We start from the raw sequence: 22,225 nt of genomic DNA, 5'->3' as shown, positions 1-22,225 counted from the left end.
GAGCCAGGAGCTGTGGCACACGCGGGATGTAAGTTCATCTTCCTGTGCTGTTCTGCCTCAGCGCTGCCCGACTCCAGGAGGCGTGTCCTCCTCCTCGTTCAGGTGAACAACACCCCTGTGTTGTCGTGTGCAGCCCCCATGTGAGCTCACACAGACTCCCATGTGAGCCACCCAGATGTGAGCGCCCTAGCTGCCCTGGCTGCCCTGGCCTCATGGGGTTGGGAGGCTTTGTTGACTGAACCTCATCCTTGACATGACCGTCATCTCTCCCCCTGCCTTGTGGTCAGTGCTCCTCCCTCTGAAGCCACTCTCCCAGCCTTTGGTCACGGGGAGAGCTGGACACACTTCACTAGGCAGGTCCATGGGCAGCATTTTAGGGTCTCACATGTGGGCACTCTTCTTTGCCCATGGTGGTAACCCTGTGAGGCTGTGTGCAGAGGTGGGCGGCCAAGTAGACCGGGCTCTAAATCACAGCTGAATGTAATGCAGAAAGCATGGCCCCAAAGACAGGCTGGGTGACCGCTGCTGATGATACACTGGGGTGATAAAGTGATAGTAACTGCTCCTCAGTGGGTCCTTGTGAGGGTCAGTGGGTAAGGCCCAAGGGCAGGTACCCAGCAGCCTCTTGGACAAACCCCCCGTCCCTGGTTGTGGTTTCCCTGTGTGTGAAATGGTATGACTGTCGTGCCTGGGGCAGGAGGTCAGACTTAACAGACGTTAAGTCCCTGCTCAGCTATCCTTTCTTTGCTTCTACAGTTCTCTGACCCAGTGTTTCCATTCAAAGTTGGGGGTAGAGGGAGAAGACAAGGGCAAACAGCCACTTCAGTCGAATTTGCCAAGCTCCACCGCACCCCTGAGGGCCTCTGTAGGGGCGGCTCACATTAAGAGTTGGCAGGGATATCAGACCACCTCCTCAGTGCCCAGCTATAATGAACAGCCCTTAAGAGCCTTCTGCGTTGTTAGAAACAATGCTCTTCATAATGTCAATTACAGCCAGCCATCTCTGTGGGGGAACCGATGATGAAGCCCAGCAATTAAAGAGCGAGGCAGAGCACTGCCTTCCTCCCTCCCTGCTCTAGCCTGAAAGCCAGCCTACTCTCCACCCCTTAGAAAACTCCGGGTAGCTAGTAGCGTGATGGGAAGGCAAAGAGATGGAGGAGGGACACTCCTGAGCTCAGCACCCCTGAGTCACTGTTGAGCTCCCTCTGTGGGGAACTCTATCCCTGCATGTCCTGCAGCCCCCTGGCCCCCTATGCCCACCAAAGAGCCCAAGGCCAAGGGTCATTTTCTTTAAGAATGGACACAAACAGATATCCTACTGAATGTGTTCTTGGCCATTGCTGTGGACAACCTGGCTGATGCTGAGAGCCTCACATCTGCCCAGAAGGAGGAAGAAGAAGAGAAGGAGAGAAAGAAGCTGGCCAGGTAACCCTCTAAGCTGCCGCAGGCCCAGGGCCCCAGGCCCAGTTCTGGAATGCCATTCCCATTGGTGGTAAAGAGAGGTGTGAACACGGCCTCTGCTGGCCTGTGTCCCTCCCGGAAGGGCACTGGGCTTGGGACTTCCTAGAATAGGTTGGGCCTCTCCCCTGATTCCTAGGCATTGCTCCAAAGTGGGGACTAGCATGAGCTGCAGCCTCTGTGAAGGTGTTGCATTCCCCAGCTGTGTGGGAAGTTGTGGTTTTCTCCTTGGAGAAAAGAGGTCATCGTAGGTGAGGGGAGCAAAGGATGGGAAGGTGAGAGGCAGCCACTCAGTGAGGAATTGCAACTCCAGGAGAAAGAGAGATTCCTCCTCACTGTTTTGAAGGCAAAATTGGGCCCTTCATTGTCTTGTCCTTGTCTAGATGGGACTGTCCTAGGCCACAGATCTGCTGGGTACTGAGCCGAGTTCTCAGGAGCCAAGCCTGAATGAGCTCCCAGAACCTTTCTCTGACTTAGACGGGGCCTGGGAAAGGCCAGCTGAGTACAGACAGCGAGGTGTGGCCAGCTGCCTGGATCCTGGGCCCAGCCCAGTAGCATTTGTGATGGAGCTGCACCTGCCTGTGTCGGGAGAAGGAAGATGGACACAGGCACAGGAATCTGCTCCCATTGGCCCCCAACAGACCTCAGGGCAGTTCCCTACCCCTGTTCCCTGTCACTCCAGTAAACATCCTTTATGGTTTTCTCCTGCTGACCGGCCAGGACTGCCAGCCCAGAGAAGAAACAGGAGGTGGTGGAGAAGCCAGCAGTGGAGGAGGCCAAGGAGGAGAAAATTGAGCTGAAATCCATTACAGCTGACGGAGAGTCCCCGCCCACCACCAAGGTGAGCACTGTCTCCTTCCAGGACCTGGGAGGTGGGGCGGGGGACCGTCTTCCCAGGCCAGACAACCACGGAAAAGAGCAAGGAGGGACAGAGACCGGTGGATAAGGACAGTGAGGGCGGAGCAGGAGAGCAGGAATGTGAAGAGCAGGCAGAGTGAGTGAACCCCACCTCTGTTAATGTCTTGGGGGTCTGTGCAAAGTCATGAGGATATATTTTTGAATCAACAACTCAGCCACTGACGCTAATGCAGCCTCTGAAAGTTGGGTCATGTCTGACTGGATTCTTCCTTCTCTCTCCCTTGGCTGCCTAGATCAATGTGGATGACTTCCAGCCCAATGAAAATGAGGACAAGGGTGTCTACCCCAACCCGGAAGCCACAGGTACTGTTCCCCGGCCTGCCACTGGGGGCAGCTGGGGGTGGGGGGGTGGGGGGGGGACAGGAAAGGAATGGAGGAGACCTAAATTCTAAAGCCACATGAAAGTAACCATGTGTTAGGGGCCAATGGTTCCACTTTTCCTCTACAGGGACCTTGTGTTGCTCAGTGTCTCCAGTCTCTGCACTGAAGCGTTACCAGTGATCATCTGGGGGAAACACTGCTCCTGGTTTGCTCATAATAATAGTATAAGACTGAGTAAATTAGGTTTGAGCAGTGCTGGCCTGTCCTTTGGAAGATGGATTATGTATACATTTAAGGTTTTATTATATCCTATGTTGTAAAATCATTATTAACGTTATATAATTCATTAGTCTAACATATGTCACAGCATCATGCACACTAAATAATTATAGTAAATTCCGAATCTGCCTTGTCCTTACTCAGGAGGCAGTGCTGAGTACAAGGACAGCTGCCACCACAGATGTCCCACTTGTCACTTTGTAAACCGCTTTCAGGTCTCTTATTATAAGAAGAGCTAGTACCACTCGGCCTTCTCATCTTCTGTCTGATCTGTCCATGGCAGGCAGGCTCCGCCGGGAGGCTTGGGATGTGAGAGTTCCTTCCGCCTCCCTCCAGGGTTCACTTCTCTGCCTCCTGCAACCCCACATCCTGTACCAGCCCTGGGTTTGCCTCCCTTTTACCTACAATCGAAGATATTTCCACCAGCTTCAAGCTTGCACTCAATTACACGCAACAAGGGACTGTTGATGTTACTGACATTTCCTGCTCTGTGTAGGCCAGGCTATATTTGGGTTGGTAGCCACCGTAGGCGGCTGACAACCTTCTGCACTTACAAGCAAAGCTAGGTTTTCCTTTTGCTTTCCCTCCCCCGGTTCTCTGCTGTCTTCTCTGCAAGGGCACCAGCAGCCACGTTATCCCTGGGAGCGGGCTCCCTGCGGCCATTCCCTTCTCTCACCTCCCTCTGCCACGGAAATAGGGCGGGCTCCCGGGGCTTGGAGGAGGGCAGGAACTATGCGCAGGCACTATGCTTTTTGAAGTTTTAAAGCCTGTCTGGGTGGAAACCATCACAGAATTTCAAAGACAGAGAATTATTGGCCAAACGCAATGGAAGGATTTTGTCTTGATCCTGCATGAATAAATAAACTTTGAAATGACATTGTTTTAGGTAACTGGGGGAAATTGAACATGGACTGGGAACTACACGATTTAAGTAGTTTTATTTAGTCTTATTAGTATAATGATATCATTATAATTCTATTTTTAAAATGCGGAAGTGTTTATAGCTGGAGTCTAAAATATTTAGAGGTTGCTTTAAAATAATCCAATTTTTAAAAATGGGAACAGAAGTAAATGAAACAAGATGGGCAAACTATCAATAGTTGTTGGAATTGGGTATGGAGGTCCACCATGCGAGGCTCTCTGCTCATAGGATTATTATAAGGATGATTATTGTTATTCATGTTTAAGAAAAAAGACAGTAATAAAACAAATCCCTCTGGGCCCTAAGCTGTCTGTCCCGCCTGCCTGAGCCGTCAGGAGGCCCTGCACACATGGCCACTCTCCCTCAGGGCTGGGGCAGACACATACCTAGGACAATAGCCACAAATTTCATCATTCTAAATAGACTCATGGCTGTTCTCTTCTTTGTTACTCTAATGAAATAAAAAAAGAAGCAGGTCAAGGGGGAAAGGACTAATAAGGATACTATTGTCCCCGTATCAGTCATCAAAGAAGTGTCTCTGTTGACCGGCTTTAAGGATTCTTGGAATGGTTTTGCTTTTAAACTGAAAAGCTATTCCCACACTGCTGACTCCTCAGGATTCTTTAGATGTTTTTAGGATCTATTCTTTTCCCCGATCACGTGGCCACCTTTCTCTACCCTCTTTTCTACCCAGGCCTTTGTTTCTTTGGGCCCCACACTTCTCCCACCTCTGGTCCATAACCGAGGCTGTCCTGCCTCAGCCTCCCTCCCCCCCCACCACCACTGCTCAGGCCTTGAAAGCAGCTCCTAAACCCCTCCCCCTCCTCCAAGGCTAACTTAGCCTCTGCTTCCCAGCTCCTGCTCCCCCTTCCTGCCTGGGCAGCTCCTGGCTCCCTGAGTACCAGGTGCAGCAGACACCCCCAATGTCTCCTCCAAGGTCACTTGACCTGTTTTCTCTGCCCTTGTCAGTGCCTCGTTCCTGCCTGCTTCTCCTCTGATCAGTTGTCCTCCCAACTGCTGCCTCTTCTGCTTTCACAGCTTTAGGGCAGCTGGCCCTGCTGTGTCCCTGGGGAGGCAGCACTGGTGAGTGTGGTTGTGCCCCACTTTCCACCAGCCTTCCAGAGGGAAATGTCAGAGCTGGAGAGCAATCCTACATTCTCTTCCCTCCTTGCTCCCTCCTGCTCCCCTTGCCATCAGCCCTCTCTGTAGGCTGCTCTGTTTACTTGTCCAAGTTGCACCAAAGGTGTGCATGGAGATGCTGAGCAGGGCTGAACTGCAGCCTGCACTCTGCTGGCCATGGCCCCTGCCCTCTCGGGAACACCCAAAGGAGGGGCCTGTTCCTAATCCGAAGAGCAGCCTCAGAGGCCAGAGGTGGCCAGTCAGTCCTTCCCTCTCAGTTTAATCTCCAAAGCTCACCGGGTGGTTTTAGCCTCCCAGCTTTATATGCACTCAATGTTAGAAATTTCTACTTGCCCAGGAAGAAAAGCATTGTGCCAATATTGTGCTTTTATGTAACTGATTAATTTATTTGAGTGAACATATGCATGTTCTTAAGAGTCACTAAGGACTTAAAATTAATGAGTACAATGAAGAAGAAATGTGAAGGGCATCAGGGGATGTATAGTACAGGGCCAGATGTGGGGGTCACTCGAATTGCTACAAGGGGTTTGAGGAGGAGAGCAGTGAGGTAGGGGGATGCCAGGGAAGCTTCATGGGCAAGGGTGGCCTTGAATGGACTTTGAGTTCAGAGAATTGGAGAAGGAAGAAGTTATTTCAGGACCACTATTCTCAAGACACAAAGCTGGAAGAAACCTTGGAGACATTCATTCACTAATAACTACTTAGCAAGCGCCTACTGTGTGCCTGGCACTGTGGCAGGCACCGGGTATTCCTGCTTTTCTGGAGCTGACATTTCAGTGGGGATACTGACAATGTGCAAAAAAAAAAAAAAAAAAACAAGCCAGCCAGGTAACCTCAGATCAGAGCCAAGGGCTGTGCTTGAGTTCGGGGCTGCTGCTTCGCTGTTAGGCCCATGAAGACCTCTTTGAGGAGGCAGCATGTGGACTGAAGCCTGAAGAAATCATGGGGAAGCCTGAGCCACACGTGTGGAAATCATAGGGAAGAGCTGTCCAGGTGGAGGGTCTAGCAAGTGCAGAATCTCTGACGTGGAATGCGCTTTTCTGAGGAGGAGCCGGAAGGAGCCTGTGGCAGAGGGAACAAAGGGGCCGGGCCGGGTCAGAGCAGGTGCTGGGCGGACTGTTGCAGGTGAAAGAGCACGCGGAATTCCTCATGGGCAGCTTAGGAAAGCATAACGCTAGTAAATATGTTTTTCTATAAACACAAATGATTAAGGTAATCATTAAATTACCTGTTATCAAATTATCGTGAATAAGAAAGTGTTGGGTTATTTGGAACAAAAGTGAAAGGAAAACAAACAGCTAGGCAGAAACTTAAGATCCTTACTTTAATTTTACTTGTAAATATCATGATTTAGGTCAACTCTGGTTTTACTTATTTTGCTTTCAGGTGAGAGATTTTACCTTTCTTGGACATACCAGGTTCGGTATAAAAGCTTCTACCCTTGGCCGTACACAGTTTTTCATTGTGTGCCTCTCTTCTGCTGAAAATATTCTAGGAAGAGAATCTGAATTATTTAATCTATATTCCGCTGATCCTCAAAAAAAACAACCGTGGGTCCCAAAACGCTTCTTGTTTGATAAAGAGCCACACTGTGTGCTAGGCATTTTTCCTCTGGCTTCATTTTAAGCAGAGGAGAGCATGCAGGGCATGGCTGTCTCTCCAACCAGCTTGGTCTCCATCTGATCTTTTGCAAGTTCCCCTGTTCTATAAAGCTAATGTTGGTGTAGAAGTTTAATCATCAAAAAATGAGAGCGCCCTGGCCGGTTAGTTGGAGAATTGTCCCATACACCAAAAGGTTGTGGGTTTGAGTCCCTGTCAGGGCACATATCTGGGTTACAGGTTTGATCCCCAGTCAGCGCATATGGGATGCAATTGATCGATGTTTCTCTCTCACATCTATGTTTATTTCACCCTCCCTTCCTCTCTCTCTAAAATCAGTAAAAACATATCCTCGAATGAGGATTAAAAAATAAAGAAAGAAGAGCTACTCTGTGCCATCATAGTTTCTCTCTCCAGTATTTTCAGCACAAAGAGAGATGGAACAGGTAGAAGGTGAAGGGATTAAGCAAAAGAAAAACATATACACAGAGAAACTAAATAAAATCTCCATAGCCGGAAAGAAATAGAGCCAAGGCATTGGCTGAAGGGTCCATGCTCTTAGCTCCCATCCCCCTTCTAAGCATTTTAAATGCATTTGCTCAGAATAGAGAATGTACTGGAGCTCTCCCATGGGCAGTGAGCTTGTAAGTCATTTGCCTTTGGTCCATATTAAATGTGGCCACTGGCTGGGAAGAAAAAGGAATGTCTAGACTCTTGAATGAAGGGCCGGTTGAGGTCAGCGTTATTACCCCATTGTCTCTACAGTACATGGTTTTTTATAGTTTCAGGAATAGGGAAAGTGTTGATTTTAAACTCCTGGAACCTGCAAGGATGGGGTTGTTTGCAGGGGATCCCACAAGCCAACTAAGCCATCCCCTTCCCCTACCTGGTAGTGCCCTCAGCCAACCTGGCCTCCTTTTCTAGTGCCTTACAACTAGGATGATCCACCATCCCAAAGTGCATGGGACTGGGGGGTTTCCTGGAATGTGGGAATTTCAGTCTAAAAACCAGTACAGTTCTGGGAAAACCAGGTGCTGCCAGGAAAGTCTTCTCTAACATAGATGAACTCCAGTGGTGCCCCCGGGGAGGAAGCTGAGAGACTGCCTTGGTTGGTACCTTATGTTTTCAGCAATACAAATGATGCCTTGATTCTGGTCCGTAGGAAGGTATCTGAAAGTAGGCAGCGCAGTGGTGAAAGGAAATGGAGTTGTTTAGAAGGTGCTTTTTTTCTTTCAGGAGAGGAGGATGAGGAGGAGCCTGAGATGCCCGTGGGCCCACGCCCACGCCCACTCTCGGAGCTGCACCTTAAGGAAAAGGCAGTGCCCATGCCTGAAGCCAGTGCATTTTTCATCTTCAGCCCCAACAACAGGTGTGTGAGAATAGTGGGGAAGGTGAACTCCACTCTCTCCAGGCTCCAGGACCACCAGCTCCCCACAACTTGTGTGAAGAGAGGGACTGGCTTTGTCCCTCAGCATGTTAAATGTATTGTTCCACTGTACAGTCAGCTGGCATTCCTACACTCACTGTCGGTAATCTGCCCCTTATCTCTTTTTAGGGAAAAGAGTTCTGGGTTCCAAATCAGAAGGCCTGTGTTTATCGCTTCATTTTTTGAAACACGTAAACTCTATTTCTAGTCTTTTGGTGGTTATTCTTGGTAATTAGTAAATTTATTTAACTTAAACTCTAAAGCTAAACAAGATCTTTAACTTTGTGCAAGATATCCTTAACTTCTTGCAAAATAAAAGGAAGTTTGATCATTTTAACTCCTCTCAACCCATGCCTTACGTGTTATTGTTGATTAGTATTTAATCCTGACCTATATTTTTAATTCAAGTTAGACATTATTGTCAATATCAGTATTATTAGATAGACAGTATATATTTGGATTTACATACAACTTACCAGTCCATCCTTCTGCAATCATTCTTTTTCTTCCTAAAGTACATTCTTTTCTTCTCTTTTTTTTAAATTGCACTTTTTTTTTTTTTTTTTTTTACTTTTCAATTACAGTTGACATCCAATATTATATTAGTTTCAGGTGTCCTAAAGTACAATCTTTCAAAGTTCCTGTAGTTCCTGTATGATAAATTTATTTGGCCTTTGTTTATCTATATAATTGGTTTCATTTTTTTATACTGAAATTTGATACTTCTATTTTATTCTTTAAGTTTTCAGTTTTCATCCATGTATTTGGACATGTACACATGTTAGTTTTCATCAATCAGGTTTTTTTTAACTTATCTTTATTGTTGAAAGTGTTACAGATGTCCCCCTTTTTTTCCCCATTGACCCCCTCCACCTCGTACCCGCTCCCCTCAGGCCTTCACCACAGTATTGTCTGTGTCCATGAGTTATGTATATATGCATATAAGTACTTTGGTTAATCTCTTCCCGCACCCTCTCCCCCCTTCCCTCTGAGATTCTGCAGTCTGTTCCATGCTTCTATGTCTCTGGATCTATATTGTTCATCAGTTTATTTTGTTCATTAGATTCCACATTTGAGTGAGATCATGTGATAATTGTCTTTTTCATTTCTTGCTCTTAAAAATAGTTTTGCTGTGTACACAATTTTAAATTGACAGGTTTTGTCCCTCAGCATGTTAGATGAATTATCCCATTGTATAATTAGCTGTTATTCCTAATTCCTACTATCATTTCTTTGTAGGTAATCTCCCCTTATTTCTAGCTGCTTTTACCATCTTCTGTTTGTTGCCTTTGATGTGCAGATTTACTACTGTGTGTCTAGACATGAACTTTTTTCCATTTATCTTGCTTGGAATATGTTATGCTTCTTAAGTCTATGGATTTATATTTTTCTTCAGTTCTTGAATGACATTGGAGATTAAAATAATAATTGCTAATTCTTGAAAAATTGCAGCCATCATCTCTAAATATTGCCCCTCCTCATTCTCTCTATTCTCTCTTTCTGGTACTCTAACGTCTAGTATGTTAGACCTTCTCATCTGCCTACCCTATCTCTTAATGAGTCTTGCATACCTTTCATCTCCTTATCTCTATTTTGCTGTGCTGGTAATTTTTTCAGCTGTATCCTTCAGTTTCTTAGTTCTCTCTTCAACTTTGTCTATGCTAAATTAGTTTTTATATTGACTGTTATACTTTTTTTATTTAAGCAGTTCCATTTGTTGCTTGATTTTACAGATTCATCTGTCTATATCTAACACTTACCTATTAATTTATCATCTTTGTGATCAAGTCCTTTATTTCATTAAATATTTTGAATATAGTTGTCCTATATTTTGTTTCTGATATTTTTAATATTCAAAGTCTTTGGCAGGGGGAGTCTAAATCACTTATTTATTTATTGTCTTTTCTGATTTTCCACTTAGTGGCTTATCTTGTATGTTTAATGATCCTTGATTGTGATCTCAATACTTCATATTAATTGGTGACCTTAATTACTATTGGGGCAGCTTTGTTCCAGATACTCCTGGCTTGAAATGAAGCTTCCTGATAGCAGTGCTGCTACTGGCATCTATCCTCAGGCAGCTCTGCCCCTCCTGCCTACCTATCACCCGACCCCAGATTGGAGGATTTGTTTGTTTGTTTGAAGGGGATGGTCATTGCAGGCTTCTCTGAACTCTCATGAAACCAGAATTGTCTCGAAGAGCTTGTCCTTTCCAGCATTTGGTGCGTCTGTAGCAGTAAGGTCTCTCAGAGCATTTAGTCAACCACATGCCAGGAGCCGAGGCCTGAGGCCTAGTTTCAAGCCCTCACTCTACAGGTTACATTTCTGGGCAAGCTTCTTCTTCTTGGGTTTCATTGATTTTATTTACCAAATGGAAATGATGATATCCCCCATATCACCTTTCTAAACTGTCACAATAAGATAGTACATAAAACACCCTTGGCATTGGAAGCTTGCTATCAGTGAAAGAACTTTAGAAGGCAGAATTCTGTGCAGAAGTGCCTCGGGGTGGGGGTGGCGTGGCTGCCGTTACCCAGAGCAGTAAGACTTCAGGCTGAAGAACCCACTCCCCCAACTGATGCACACCTTCTGCACGCGGAAAGGAGCTGGGGAGACCCAGGGAGCTGCCTTCCTTGCCTTCCTGACATGCATCTCTTCTTCTCTCCTCCCTATGCAGGTTTCGCCTCCAGTGCCACCGCATTGTCAATGACTCGATCTTCACCAACCTGATCCTCTTCTTCATCCTGCTCAGCAGCATTTCCCTGGCTGCGGAGGACCCGGTCCAGCACACCTCCTTCAGGAACCATGTATGCATTCCCGTTAGTTCTCTGCACCCCTTCCTCCCGGGAACGTGACTGGGCCCACAGCTTCTGTCACTGACCTCATTGTTCAGTCAGGAGCCCAACTCCAAATCTCATAGTCAAATAAACAGTTCTTCTACGAGATTAAGGCTTTCGTAGAAATCATATAAGAACCACAAGTAAGAGAACATGGACCCAGATACCTCAGGCTGGCCTGATGGGCAAAGGTGAGGACTTTCATTGCCCTGTGGATGTCCCCAGGACACGCTGGTTTCCTGTAAACTTAGTAAAAGAATATCCACTGATCCTGACTTGCTCCCAGGATACTCTGACCAGTCCTAATCATTAGGGAGAAAGGAGCACTGGAAGACAGCTGCCAATGATAAGGCTGACCTTAAATAAAAGAGCTACTGTGGCCTCCTGTGGAGTAGAAAACTAAACTTGGAGGCCCACTCAAGGCTCCGATGAACAACATTAAAATACAAAATAAGAATTGCTGTATCTCAAAGCCTCAAAACAAATCCCAACCAAGTGGGCATGGAGAGAGGGGCCTACCAATCTAAAGGCATTCCATGCAAAGCACTTGGTGGCCCTGCTTGGTTCAGAGCATTTTTACTGAGACAGATATTGGCCCTTGCTCCGATCCACTGAGATAGATTAAACGTGAAACCACGCAGCCTGCCCCAGCCTGGGTGGGCCTCCCCTGGAGGATGCACCCTCCGGTGCCCCAGAGGACACAACTCCAGTGTAGATTCCCACCAACATGGAAAGCTGGCCGAGCCGCACCAATGTCAGTTAAGCACTTTGCATCTTCCTGCAAAAGCAAACAAGCGAACCCTGTTTTCTGTCCTTTTGACAAGTCGTTATCTCAGCGGACTGATTTGGGTTTGTAAGGATGGGATTAGTGAGAAAAGCATCAAGATGCTGTAGAGATTTGGGACCAGCCAAGGCCTGCCCTGACCTCCCTTCACACATCGGGGGGCTCCATCCAGAGCCACCAGCTGCCTGAGGCCAGCCCACTTCGGGGTCCAGGGCTGTGTGTGTGCCCCTCAGCTACCTTGTTTCCCTTTGTCTCCGCGTGGAAAGGCTCGCGTGGTGTCTGTCGTGGTTTTGAAGTGTGATTCCTTTCCTGGTGAACAGCGACTAACCTCTCCTCCCGTCCTGCCTTCTCCCTTCCCTCCCCGTTCCCACTCTGTTTCTCTTTGTTTTACAGATTCTGTTTTATTTTGATATTGTTTTTACTACCATTTTCACCATTGAAATTGCTCTGAAGGTAAAGCCCACCCCTCCCCCTGCTCCTCTTGTCCTCCTCCTGTCCTCCTCCTGGGCACTAGCTCTCTGCCGCTGTCTGTCCCTAACACACGTGCACCTGTTGCTGTCCGTTCCCTCTCTGAGCCACTAATCCAATTGTGCTTATTTTTCAGATCCTAGGCAATGCAGACTATGTCTTCACTAGTATCTTTACATTAGAAATTATCCTTAAGGTAATGCAACCTGAGAACTGCATTCTCTCTGTCTCTTTCTCTATCTCTGCCCTGCCTGCCTGTCTCTTTCCTCTTGTTTCTTTTACTCTTAAAACTGAAATCAGAAGCATTAGTGCCCCTGACATTGTGCTAGTGCTTTGCTCAGGCTCAGAAGCCAGAAAAAAACCCACCCCGACTCCCACACCTGCCTCCTCTCGGCCTGGCATTTGGCTGCCAGTGTCACCTACTGGGGCTGTCCTGTCACCAGGTCTGGCCCTGTGCCCGCCAGCAGTGGCCCCTCACCCCTGCACATGCTCCACACACCATCTGTGGGCAATTGATGACTGACCCTGCTTGGACCTCCTCCTGCCCAGAGGAGATGCCACACAAACTCCAGTGGTGGGGACGTTCAGGGCCATGGCAGGGTCGCTTTGGCTACCTTCTTTGATGTCCATCTTCAACTCCTCAGTACGTGCAGCAGACACGTCGGCCCAATACAAGATTTGGGGCCAGACTCCCCACTGAGTTCTGATAGACAACTCTAGATTAGATTACTCCTGAAGCCTCGGTTACCTGCCAGAAAGCTTTGTGGCAATGCCCCTAGCCCTGAGGAGGGAGGGTTATACTGGAGAGCTAGGTGCAGGGGGTGAGAGCCAAGTGCTGAAAGAAGCTGGAGCACCCAGGCCCCAGGGCCCAGACGTGAGGGCGCAGGCCGGGGAGCCGCCGGCGGCCCCAGGGGCAGGCAGCTCGTCTGCAGAATCCACAGCCCGCCTCCGAGCAGCACTGGGACGAGGCACATTATTTCCAAGTTTTTTCTTATTATTTATACTAATACATAACTAATAGATTACTTACGTTTTATTTTATTCTGATTTCTAAGTTTACCCAGTATACTTCCGAGCCTCTAACCAACACATCGCCACTCCAGTTCATCCGGGACATAGGGGATTTACCCTGACCCCCAAACACCCGCCACCGAAGGGTCAAAGCCTCCGGAGCTTCTTCCTGGGATAGTCCCCTGGGATGCTTCTCCCAAGGGGCCAGGCTCCCTTTTCACCCTTCAGGTGGCTGGTGCCAACCAACGTCCAACCTGGCCCTGGCGGGCAGCCCCAGCCCCTACTCTTCCTAGTGCAACTCCCACGTCCTGACCCAGCCTGTCACGTACAGGACGGGCTCTGCCGTTGGGTTGGGCGGTTTTGTGCCCTTCTTTTTTTTTTTTTTTTTTTTTTTGCGTCCAGACCTAGCTTCAGTCCCTGGTTCCAGCTTATAAGACTGTTTCTGGGGTTTTCTCGCTACTCAGCAGAGTGGATCCGCCAGGTCCCGGTTCTGAGGGTGGAGAAGGGGGCCGAGGGGCGCTGGCTGCACTCAGAGGTGTGCTGCAGAGCCCCCTTCCAGGAGGAGCTGATATTTTCAGACTCAGGGAGGCCCGCAAACCCCCCAAATCCTTTCCTGTGACCGGAAGTTCTCAGCGCCCTCTGCAGAGCCTCCCTGGGGTTTCAGTGGCGCTGTTGTGCCTACACATTTTACAAACAGGAGTGAGAGCTCACGGCACAGGCATTGTCATGGCAAGACCTTCCTTGCCTTCCCCTCTGCCTCTTCCACTCTCTACCCAGTGTGCTTCCAGATAGAAATCCCAGCCCCAGCGCACTTCCCGGCACCTCCTGCCACGGGCCGCTGCCTGGCTGAAGGCCTGGCGTCCTGCCACTGGCACAGACAATGACAGTCATCAAGAGGGGCATTTAGTCTCAGGAGCAGGTGAAGGACTGGGGAGGTTTGGCCTTAAAGAGAAAAGGCTTGTAGGACACAACAGTTGGCCTGAACGATGCAAAGGCCTGTCACATAGAGGAGGGAGGAGCTGGAACCAGAACAAATGAGCAGGAATTACAAAAGGCGAGACACAGTTGGTGACTGGAATTGCTGGCTACGGAAGTGGTGGGTCGCCCGTGGCTGGACAGAGGGGCCTTCCTGCCCTTCCAGCTCAGAGTCAGTGGCCTGTGTCCCACGCTTTCCTCTCCTCGGGCTGAAAATGCCCAGCAGTGGCTTTTCCTAAGCAAAGGCTCTGACAAAGCAGGAACCCGAATCAAAGGACAGAGCTGGCGCTCTGAGCCCAGCAGCCACCTGAGGGAGCATGCTTTCCCCTGGATGCAGATGGCTCTGTTGGAGCTCAGAGCATCCCCGCAGTACACAGCACCTTCTGTGAGATGAGAGGGGGGTGGCTAGGGAGGTGCTTGGCCTTCAGCAGGCACAGAGCACTTTGTTAACATGAACCATGGGAGCCACCCAAGTCCACTCTCTGGTCCCAGATCCTCACCGAGAGGGACAGTGAGATCCTCCAGATGGTCGGCCTCCGGGAGAGGTCTCCGACTCTATTCCCCTGCCACCTTTTATATAACCTGCCCACTTCAAGAAACGATTGCAGGACACAGGTGCCTGCATCCCCTGTGACCCCCTGTGGCAAGAGATAAATGGGAAGAATTAGGTTGCAAGAGCTATTTTTGCTCACTCCCCCGGTGTTTGCTTGGAACCGCTCTGCAGACGTGCTGCCCTGGGCATGCTCTGATCCAAAGGGATGAGCTGGACCCGGTGACCAGGGAGCCGCTCAGCCTCTCAGCCAGCAGCTTCCAAAGCTTCCCTTTGGCTGACGTTTTGTGGCCCATGGCCTTTCACAGCCCTTCCCCTGGAAACCCTTAATTCAGGTCAACACAATTGGAAAGGCTATTTGCTGAGCACCTACAGGGCTTTATACCAAGCTCTGAGAGAGGTAATAACAGCCAGTACCGATAATACTCATCAGTCCACGTGTCCCCTTTTGGTTTCACGTGGTTTTCCGTAGGTAGTATGTGCCTCAGGAAGGCAGGGAATCATGCACCCACTTTATCGATGAGGAAACTGAACTTCCATCGTGCAGAAATTCATGAATCCAGAATTCAAATCCAAGCTCTCTGACCCCAGCATGCACACGGCACTGACTATCAGCAGGATACTGTTCTAAGTGATTTACATACAATAACTCAGCTGGAACTTATAGCCCTATAGGAGAGATATGATCAGTCCCCCCATTTCTTAGATGAGGAAAGTGAAACACAGGATAGTTAGTAACTTGCCCAGGCTGCACAAATAAAATACAATGGGATTGAGATTTAAACCCAGGCAGCCTGGCTTTAGAGCCGTGATCTTTAACATGCACCACACGGCTCCTCTGGACACAGCTCTGGCCCTTAAAGATCACGCAGTCTAGCAGCAAGACAGCAACTGAGTTCAGAATACATGGCCCAGATCAGAGGCGCTGTTTGAGGAGGCTATGTGCTAGAGCTATTGGCACCACTTCTCACTGGGCAGGAGAGGACCGCCTGTTCCAATTTGCCTGAGACTGGGGGACCCATTCTTTCAGAACTGAACTGGGAAAGTCCCAGGAAACCAGGATGGTTGTGACCCTCCTGGACACACCCCGTCCCCCCAGATGCCTAGTGTCCTAAGCTGGCCCCGATGTCAGTGGAATTTTGAGAGGAGGTTGGACAACCTGGTCAGCATAGCATCAGCAAAGGGCCCCTCAGGGCTGGAGCCACGGCTATGCGATGAGGAACAGTAGAAAATGGGAAAGAGCTGGCGGCCTGATTTGAAAGGGCTTCAGATATAGGATTGACGAGTCTGGCGCTGCTGGCTAGGTAGAAGGAGACACTGATAGATCCTGGGCTTGGGATTCTTTGGTGGTTGTATAAATGGTTGCAGAACCCTTTTCTTGACACTGTATCTCCTTCTCCAGGCTTGCCTGCCCCCCAGCTCCCTGTCCCTTCACTGCTCTTCGGGGTCCTGTGGGAGGGCAGGGCGGGGGGTCTCAGGAGCCTGGACAGGCACCACTCATGTGGGTGTTTCTCTGTGCCTCCCTGCAGATGACTGCTTATGGGGCTTTCTTACACAAGGGCTCCTTTTGCCGGAACTACTTCAACATCTTGGACCTGCTAGTGGTCAGCGTGTCCCTCATCTCCTTTGGCATCCAGTGAGTAGGACCCCTCAGCCGTGGGGGCATGCAACTAGGAATGGGTGTCAGGACATGAAGAGTCTGCCGGGCCCCCTGCACCCATCCATGGATCTGCGGTGTGAAGGGGGTGGGGCCGTACAACATGGCGGCTTTGATTTCTTGTGCCCTTGTCCTGTCCTCATGGTGTGACACTTGGGGTATGTTGATCCCGCAAGAATACATATAAAGGTCTGAAGCTTTCCATGGCGGCAGGGCCAGGCCCCGTTATAATGAGAAGAAAGGCTCCAGGGCCTTCCTGTCCCTCCACCATGTGCCCAGGGCCTTTGGGTGCCCTCAGCGCCAAGGGCCTGCCATTGCCCTGATCTGCCCTGGTCTCCGGCCCATTCCCCCTCCCTGCCTCTCATCTCTCTCTCTCTCTCTCTCTCTCTCTCTCTCTCTCTCTCTCTCTCTCTCCCTCTCGTCAAAGCACCTGGTGAGAGAGAGAGGGAGGGAGCAAGGGAGGGTTCTCAGTCTTGGCGACACAGTGAGACACCTAAGTAACTTTTAAAAAGACATGTACCCCAGAGTTTTTTATTTAACTGTTCTGGGGTTCAGCCTGGGCTTTAACCCTTTGCACTCGGATGTCGAGATTAAAATTACTCTTTGAATGTATCAATAATTTGAAATATAAAAAAATCCAAATAAATAAGTTTGTATGAAAAGAAACTCCAGTTTTTTATTCTACTGCCGCGCTTTGTAAAATCTGGGGTATTTAAAAAATTAAATCCCGAGTAGAATAAAGGAATCGAGAAAAAAGCAAGCTAGTGCAAAGGGTTTAGATTTTTGAAAGCTCCCCAGGGGGTTCCACCATACAAACAAGTTTGCAAACTTGCTCAGGTTTAGAAGAATCTGATTACAAGTTTCCCTCACGTTGTGTCAGCTAATAGTGCTAATCCTGCTCTTCAACTTCCCAGGCACTTCCTCCAGCATTCTTCTGTGGTCCCCACATAAACCTACAAGGTGGGCAGGGCAAGTGCTGTTACCCCCAGTTTATAGACAGCAAAACTGAGGTCCAAGACATAGTGAGACATACCCAAGGTCACACTGAGGGCAAAGAAAACGACCCTGAGTGTCCCCTCCCCAGGGTGTTTTCAAGGTCAGCCTAGAAAGCATGGAGTGGGGGTGTTAGGCGTGAGACTCTCCCCTCTGGTCATCAATTATCTGACCCACCACCCCCTGTCTGCAAGCCTATGGGTCTGGATTCTAACCCCAGCACTACCACAAGGTCACCGTTTAACCTTGAACCGAGGACTCCCTCCTTTAGTCTGTGCTTTTCCCATCTGACCTTTAAATCCCTCCCGTTGTGATTCAGTGCAAACCGACTGCCTCCCTCAGACACCATATAGATAGGGATGTCCTCTGACTCCTTTGGAAAGAAAGAGCTGAGAACCAGAGAAATCAGCTCTCTCTGCCGCTTCCCCTCCCCCCTCCTCCCCTCCCCCCCACCCAGCACATCAGCCTGACCACCTGAAGAATGAAGTTAGCACTTGCCTGCCTTGTGCGTTGCTTAGGTCCCAAGGTGGGTCTAAGGCTCTCGGAAAGCCAGAGGGATTATCTCGATCAGACGGTTAGCCTGTGAGGGTTAGGACACACCTCAGAGTTGCTCACCGAGCTGGCGAGCTGGCGTGGTGAGGCCACCTGGGTGGGTGGAGAGCCCCGCCTGCCGAGGGGCTGGTGGGGGGTTGGGGCCTGAGACCTCCTTTTCGTTAGGGAACAGCAGTGGCGGGAGGCTCCTAAAGTTCTTCAAGGTGTGTGGGACCTGCTGTATAGAACCCATTCCTCCTGACTGCTAGGAACCAGAAGTTTTACAAATAAGTGTACCGGGCAGCCACCTAGGACAGCGGTTGGCAAACCGCGGCTCTTTGGCCCCTTGAGAGTTCTAACGCCACTTCTTCAAAATAGACTCGCCCAGGCCGAAAACCGACTTCTGCGCATGGGCCACGAAGTTTCAATCGCACTGTACGTGCGCGCCCGCACGTGGTATTTTCTGGAAGAGCCACACTCAAGGGGCCAAAGAGCCGTATGTGGCTCGCGAGCCGCGGTTTGCCGACCACTGGCCTAGGACATGTTTAGAGATGAGCATGGTAACTCCTGCCTACGCCCTCCACCTCTTGCCACACGCCTGAAGTGCCACCATTTGTGTAGTGTTTCTTCAGGTTCAGCGAAGTCTTCCTCAGCCCTCATAATAAAACTGCCATGTATTCAGTTCATACACGGCTAGACCACTCACGCCTTACTCAGTCCTTGCAGCAACGTTATGAGGTGATTAGTATCCAGTTTTACAGGTGAAAAAACAAGTGCCCAGAAAAGTTAGGGAACTGGTCCTCAGGGACGCGGCTGGTGCGTGGCAGAGCTGGGTTTGACCCCAGGTCTGCGGGGCCCACGCTGTGTCTCGATGGCTCTAGAGGCCCCTGGGTGGCACGTGATGTTGCTAGTGAGTCCTGGTGAGTTGCTTTTCATATTACTTACTCACCCTCAGGAAGTCCAGGCAGGCAAGCCTCGGGTCCTCATGGGGTGGGAGCCGGGCGGGGCGTAGAGAGTAGAGAGGGTCCCAGGATGAGAAAGCCCCGTCACATTAACAGGTTTGCTGGGTCACCACATTCTTTGCTGCTTCGCCAGAAACAGGAGAAACTCACTTTCTGCCCTGCTTCTCTCCCAGGTCCAGTGCAATCAATGTTGTAAAAATCTTGCGAGTTCTGCGCGTACTCAGACCCCTGAGAGCCATCAACCGAGCCAAGGGGCTAAAGGTGAGAAGGGGGCTGAGCGGGAGCCACCATGCAGTCTGTGGGCTGCAGGGGGAGCTAAGCTGCGGTGGGGGGTGGGCTGCAGGGGGAGCTAAGCTGCGGTGGGGGGTGGGCTGCAGGGGGAGCTAAGCTGCGGTGGGGGGTGGGCTGCAGGGGGAGCTAAGCTGCGGTGGGGGGTGGACTGCAGGGGGAGCTAAGCTGCGGTGGGGGGTGGGCTGTAGGGGGAGCTAAGCTGCGGGGGGGGTGGGCTGCAGGGGGAGCTAAGCTGCGATGGGGGGTGGACTGCAGGGGGAGCTAAGCTGCGGTGGGGGGTGGGCTGCAGGGGGAGCTAAGCTGCGGTGGGGGGTGGGCTGCAGGGGGAGCTAAGCTGCGATGGGGGGTGGACTGCAGGGGGAGCTAAGCTGCGGTGGGGGGTGGGCTGTAGGGGGAGCTAAGCTGCGGGGGGGGTGGGCTGCAGGGGGAGCTAAGCTGCGGTGGGGGGTGGACTGCAGGGGGAGCTAAGCTGCGGTGGGGGGTGGGCTGCAGGGGGAGCTAAGCTGCGGTGGGGGTGGGCTGCAGGGGGAGCTAAGCTGCGGTGGGGGTGGGCTGCAGGGGGAGCTAAGCTGCGGTGGGGGTGGGCTGCAGGGGGAGCTAAGCTGCGGTGGGGGGTGGGCTGCAGGGGGAGCTAAGCTGTGGAGAGGGGTGGGCTGCAGGGGGAGGTGGTGTGGGTTCGAGTGGCTGCCCTGTTGGAGCCTGCACTCTCCTGCTGCTTCTCCACTCCCCCTTTAAGAACAAGGACAGGCAGCCACTCCGAACCTGAACTCCTGAGCAACACTTCTGCACAAAGGAGACCCACACACAAACCCAGTGCCCAGATGGTGATGAGGTCCCTATATTCCTACCCTACGAATTGGGAAGTTAGCGGGGCTTATGTCCCTGTGGGAACTTAGCGCCCAAAGGGGCCTTTGTGTCCCCCTGGGCTCCCTCCCATGTGACCCTGGGAAGGGGAAGATGCTTTGCCTCTTTGAGTCTGAATTCCTCACTGTGGCAAAGGGGCTGCCGTGCTGCCTCCTCGGAGAGGCCTGTGCTTTGCCAAAGAAGCCCAGGCTACAGGCATCTCCCAACACCACTCCCCCGCCCGCCTTCTCTCCATCTGCAGCATGTGGTCCAGTGCGTGTTTGTGGCCATCCGCACCATCGGGAACATCGTGATTGTCACCACGCTGCTGCAGTTCATGTTCGCCTGCATCGGGGTCCAGCTCTTCAAGGTAAGACCTTGGCTCTCCCTTCTCCTGTCAGCATTCCTAGGAAGGGACCTGGCAGATAAGCCAGAAGAGGACCGTGGCCTGGGTCAGACTTGGGATGAAGGTCACCTGCCCTCAGCTCCCAGACCAGAAAAGGGACAGGCTTGGAAGGAGGCATTGCCCCACCAGGCGAAGACCCTTCGGCCTCTAGGTGCTGCCTGCCCTTCAGGTCCTGCCCCTGCTCTGGCAGTAATGGGGGACAGACGCCTACGCTCAGAAACCTCCGTGTGAGGCACCGAGTAAAACAACCCGCCGTGGTTCCCTTTTCGGCAGCATCACATCGCCCTGCCTCTATCCACGTCCTCTCTCACTGCTTCCTGACAAGCAGCCCAGCTCCAGGAGCCCAGTGTCTTTGGTTTCCACTCTTTTCTGCCGCAATCCTTTTATCTCTGGGATTCTCCCATTGGAAGCATTCTTCCCCCTGCCCTCTCCTACCCACCCATTAAACTTCCACTGATTTCCTCCCACCCAGTCATCCCTCCAAGCCCAGCTCCACCGCTCTCTTCCCCACGAGACCTCCTTCAGAGTCCGGCACTCATGGTTGGAGCTCGCTTTTTTGAATTCCAGTGGTTCCGGGCTCTGATTGCTTCATGTCTGTGACTCAGGTCCGCCCACCTGGACTCTGCTCCCCTCGCACTTCTTGTCCCAACTCCCTAGCATGGTGCTGGGATGATCAGTTCTGGATAATTCCTTGGTTAATGAACATCTCCAATCCCTTCCTTCTTCTGCCTTCCAGGGAAAGCTCTACACCTGTTCAGACAGTTCCAAGCAGACAGAGGCGGAATGCAAGTGAGTGCAGGCTGGCGGGAGCCAGCACCTAGGCTGGTTAACTCGGGAGGTTGTGGCTTGGTGTGAGAGGAGGGACAGCCATTCTTCCTCAGATAGCAGTGGAGCTGGACTTTTACCCAGGGATAATCTGATCCCACAGACATAATGTACCGGGTTCTCCCCACTGAAGGTCCTGCCGATGGCTAGAACTGAGGGGGTTAAGCCTAACTAGTTCCATCCCACCCGGCATGCCAAGAATCACTGTGGATCAGGTGTGAAAGGAGAGGAGAGACCCCCACAACTAACTTTCTCTTTTCTCAGGGGAAACTACATCACATACAAGGACGGGGAGGTTGACCACCCCATCATCCAGCCCCGCAACTGGGAGAACAGCAAGTTTGACTTTGACAATGTCCTGGCAGCCATGATGGCTCTCTTCACTGTCTCCACCTTTGAGGGGTGGCCAGAGTGAGTATGCAAGTCAAGGCCTGGGACCAGAGGCCAGGACATGGTCCTCACACGCGGTCCCCAAGTTTTATTACTGTCCCATACTCCTTCCCAGAGGTCACTTACCAGAGCCCCCCAGGAAGTGTGGCTGTGTTTCTAGAACAATTTGTAGGCCATCATCACTGCTGAAACACACACTTTTCTTTTTCTAGAGATGTCAACATTTCAGAAACTCCAACCAAAAACGAGCTTCTTTTAGTTCTCCTTCCCAGCCTCAGAGTGAAGCCCTAATGATAGGGATCGGTGGTTACTCTCATGACACCTGGGAGTGGGATGTGGGAAAGTTTCTCCACTGTGGGCCCTTGAGTCACCACAGGATTCAAGATCATCACCCCCAGTCTCTGGAGACTCTACCCCAGCCTCCTTAGAGCAAGTGTGTCTATATTTATAGTGGAAAGTAAGAAAGGGATGGAAGTGTGGGTCCAGATTTCGCTGCAGAGGCAGTGTCTTCATGCCTAAACCACCAGCTGGTCAGCCTTTACACTGTATCACCTATTCCAGGCAGCTTGTCCATCATGTGCTCCCTACATCTTTATACAGACACCTGTTCCCCCACTTTTGTATTCCAGTGAAATTATC

At 50.6% G+C, this 22,225-nt stretch overlaps 1 protein-coding gene across 1 annotated transcript in view; it reads left to right on the top strand.

Moving 5' to 3' along the window:
* CACNA1C (calcium voltage-gated channel subunit alpha1 C) overlaps positions 1 to 22,225 on the top strand; it is a 592,062-nt gene that overhangs the window by 489,872 nt on the left and 79,965 nt on the right. The window contains exons 16-27 of the mRNA XM_054718756.1: positions 1,311 to 1,425; positions 2,179 to 2,299; positions 2,610 to 2,679; positions 7,874 to 8,006; positions 10,741 to 10,870; positions 12,078 to 12,137; positions 12,289 to 12,348; positions 16,218 to 16,324; positions 19,005 to 19,092; positions 20,228 to 20,335; positions 21,108 to 21,160; positions 21,461 to 21,607. Coding sequence (XP_054574731.1) covers positions 1,311 to 1,425; positions 2,179 to 2,299; positions 2,610 to 2,679; positions 7,874 to 8,006; positions 10,741 to 10,870; positions 12,078 to 12,137; positions 12,289 to 12,348; positions 16,218 to 16,324; positions 19,005 to 19,092; positions 20,228 to 20,335; positions 21,108 to 21,160; positions 21,461 to 21,607 — 1,192 coding nt within the window. The remainder of the gene's footprint in view (positions 1 to 1,310; positions 1,426 to 2,178; positions 2,300 to 2,609; positions 2,680 to 7,873; positions 8,007 to 10,740; positions 10,871 to 12,077; positions 12,138 to 12,288; positions 12,349 to 16,217; positions 16,325 to 19,004; positions 19,093 to 20,227; positions 20,336 to 21,107; positions 21,161 to 21,460; positions 21,608 to 22,225) is intronic.

This window comes from Eptesicus fuscus, chromosome 7 (assembly GCF_027574615.1).
Source record: "Eptesicus fuscus isolate TK198812 chromosome 7, DD_ASM_mEF_20220401, whole genome shotgun sequence".
Taxonomy (NCBI): domain Eukaryota; kingdom Metazoa; phylum Chordata; class Mammalia; order Chiroptera; family Vespertilionidae; genus Eptesicus; species Eptesicus fuscus.
The sequence above is the reverse complement of the archived record's forward strand: the minus strand, read 5'-3'. Positions and strand labels throughout refer to the sequence as shown.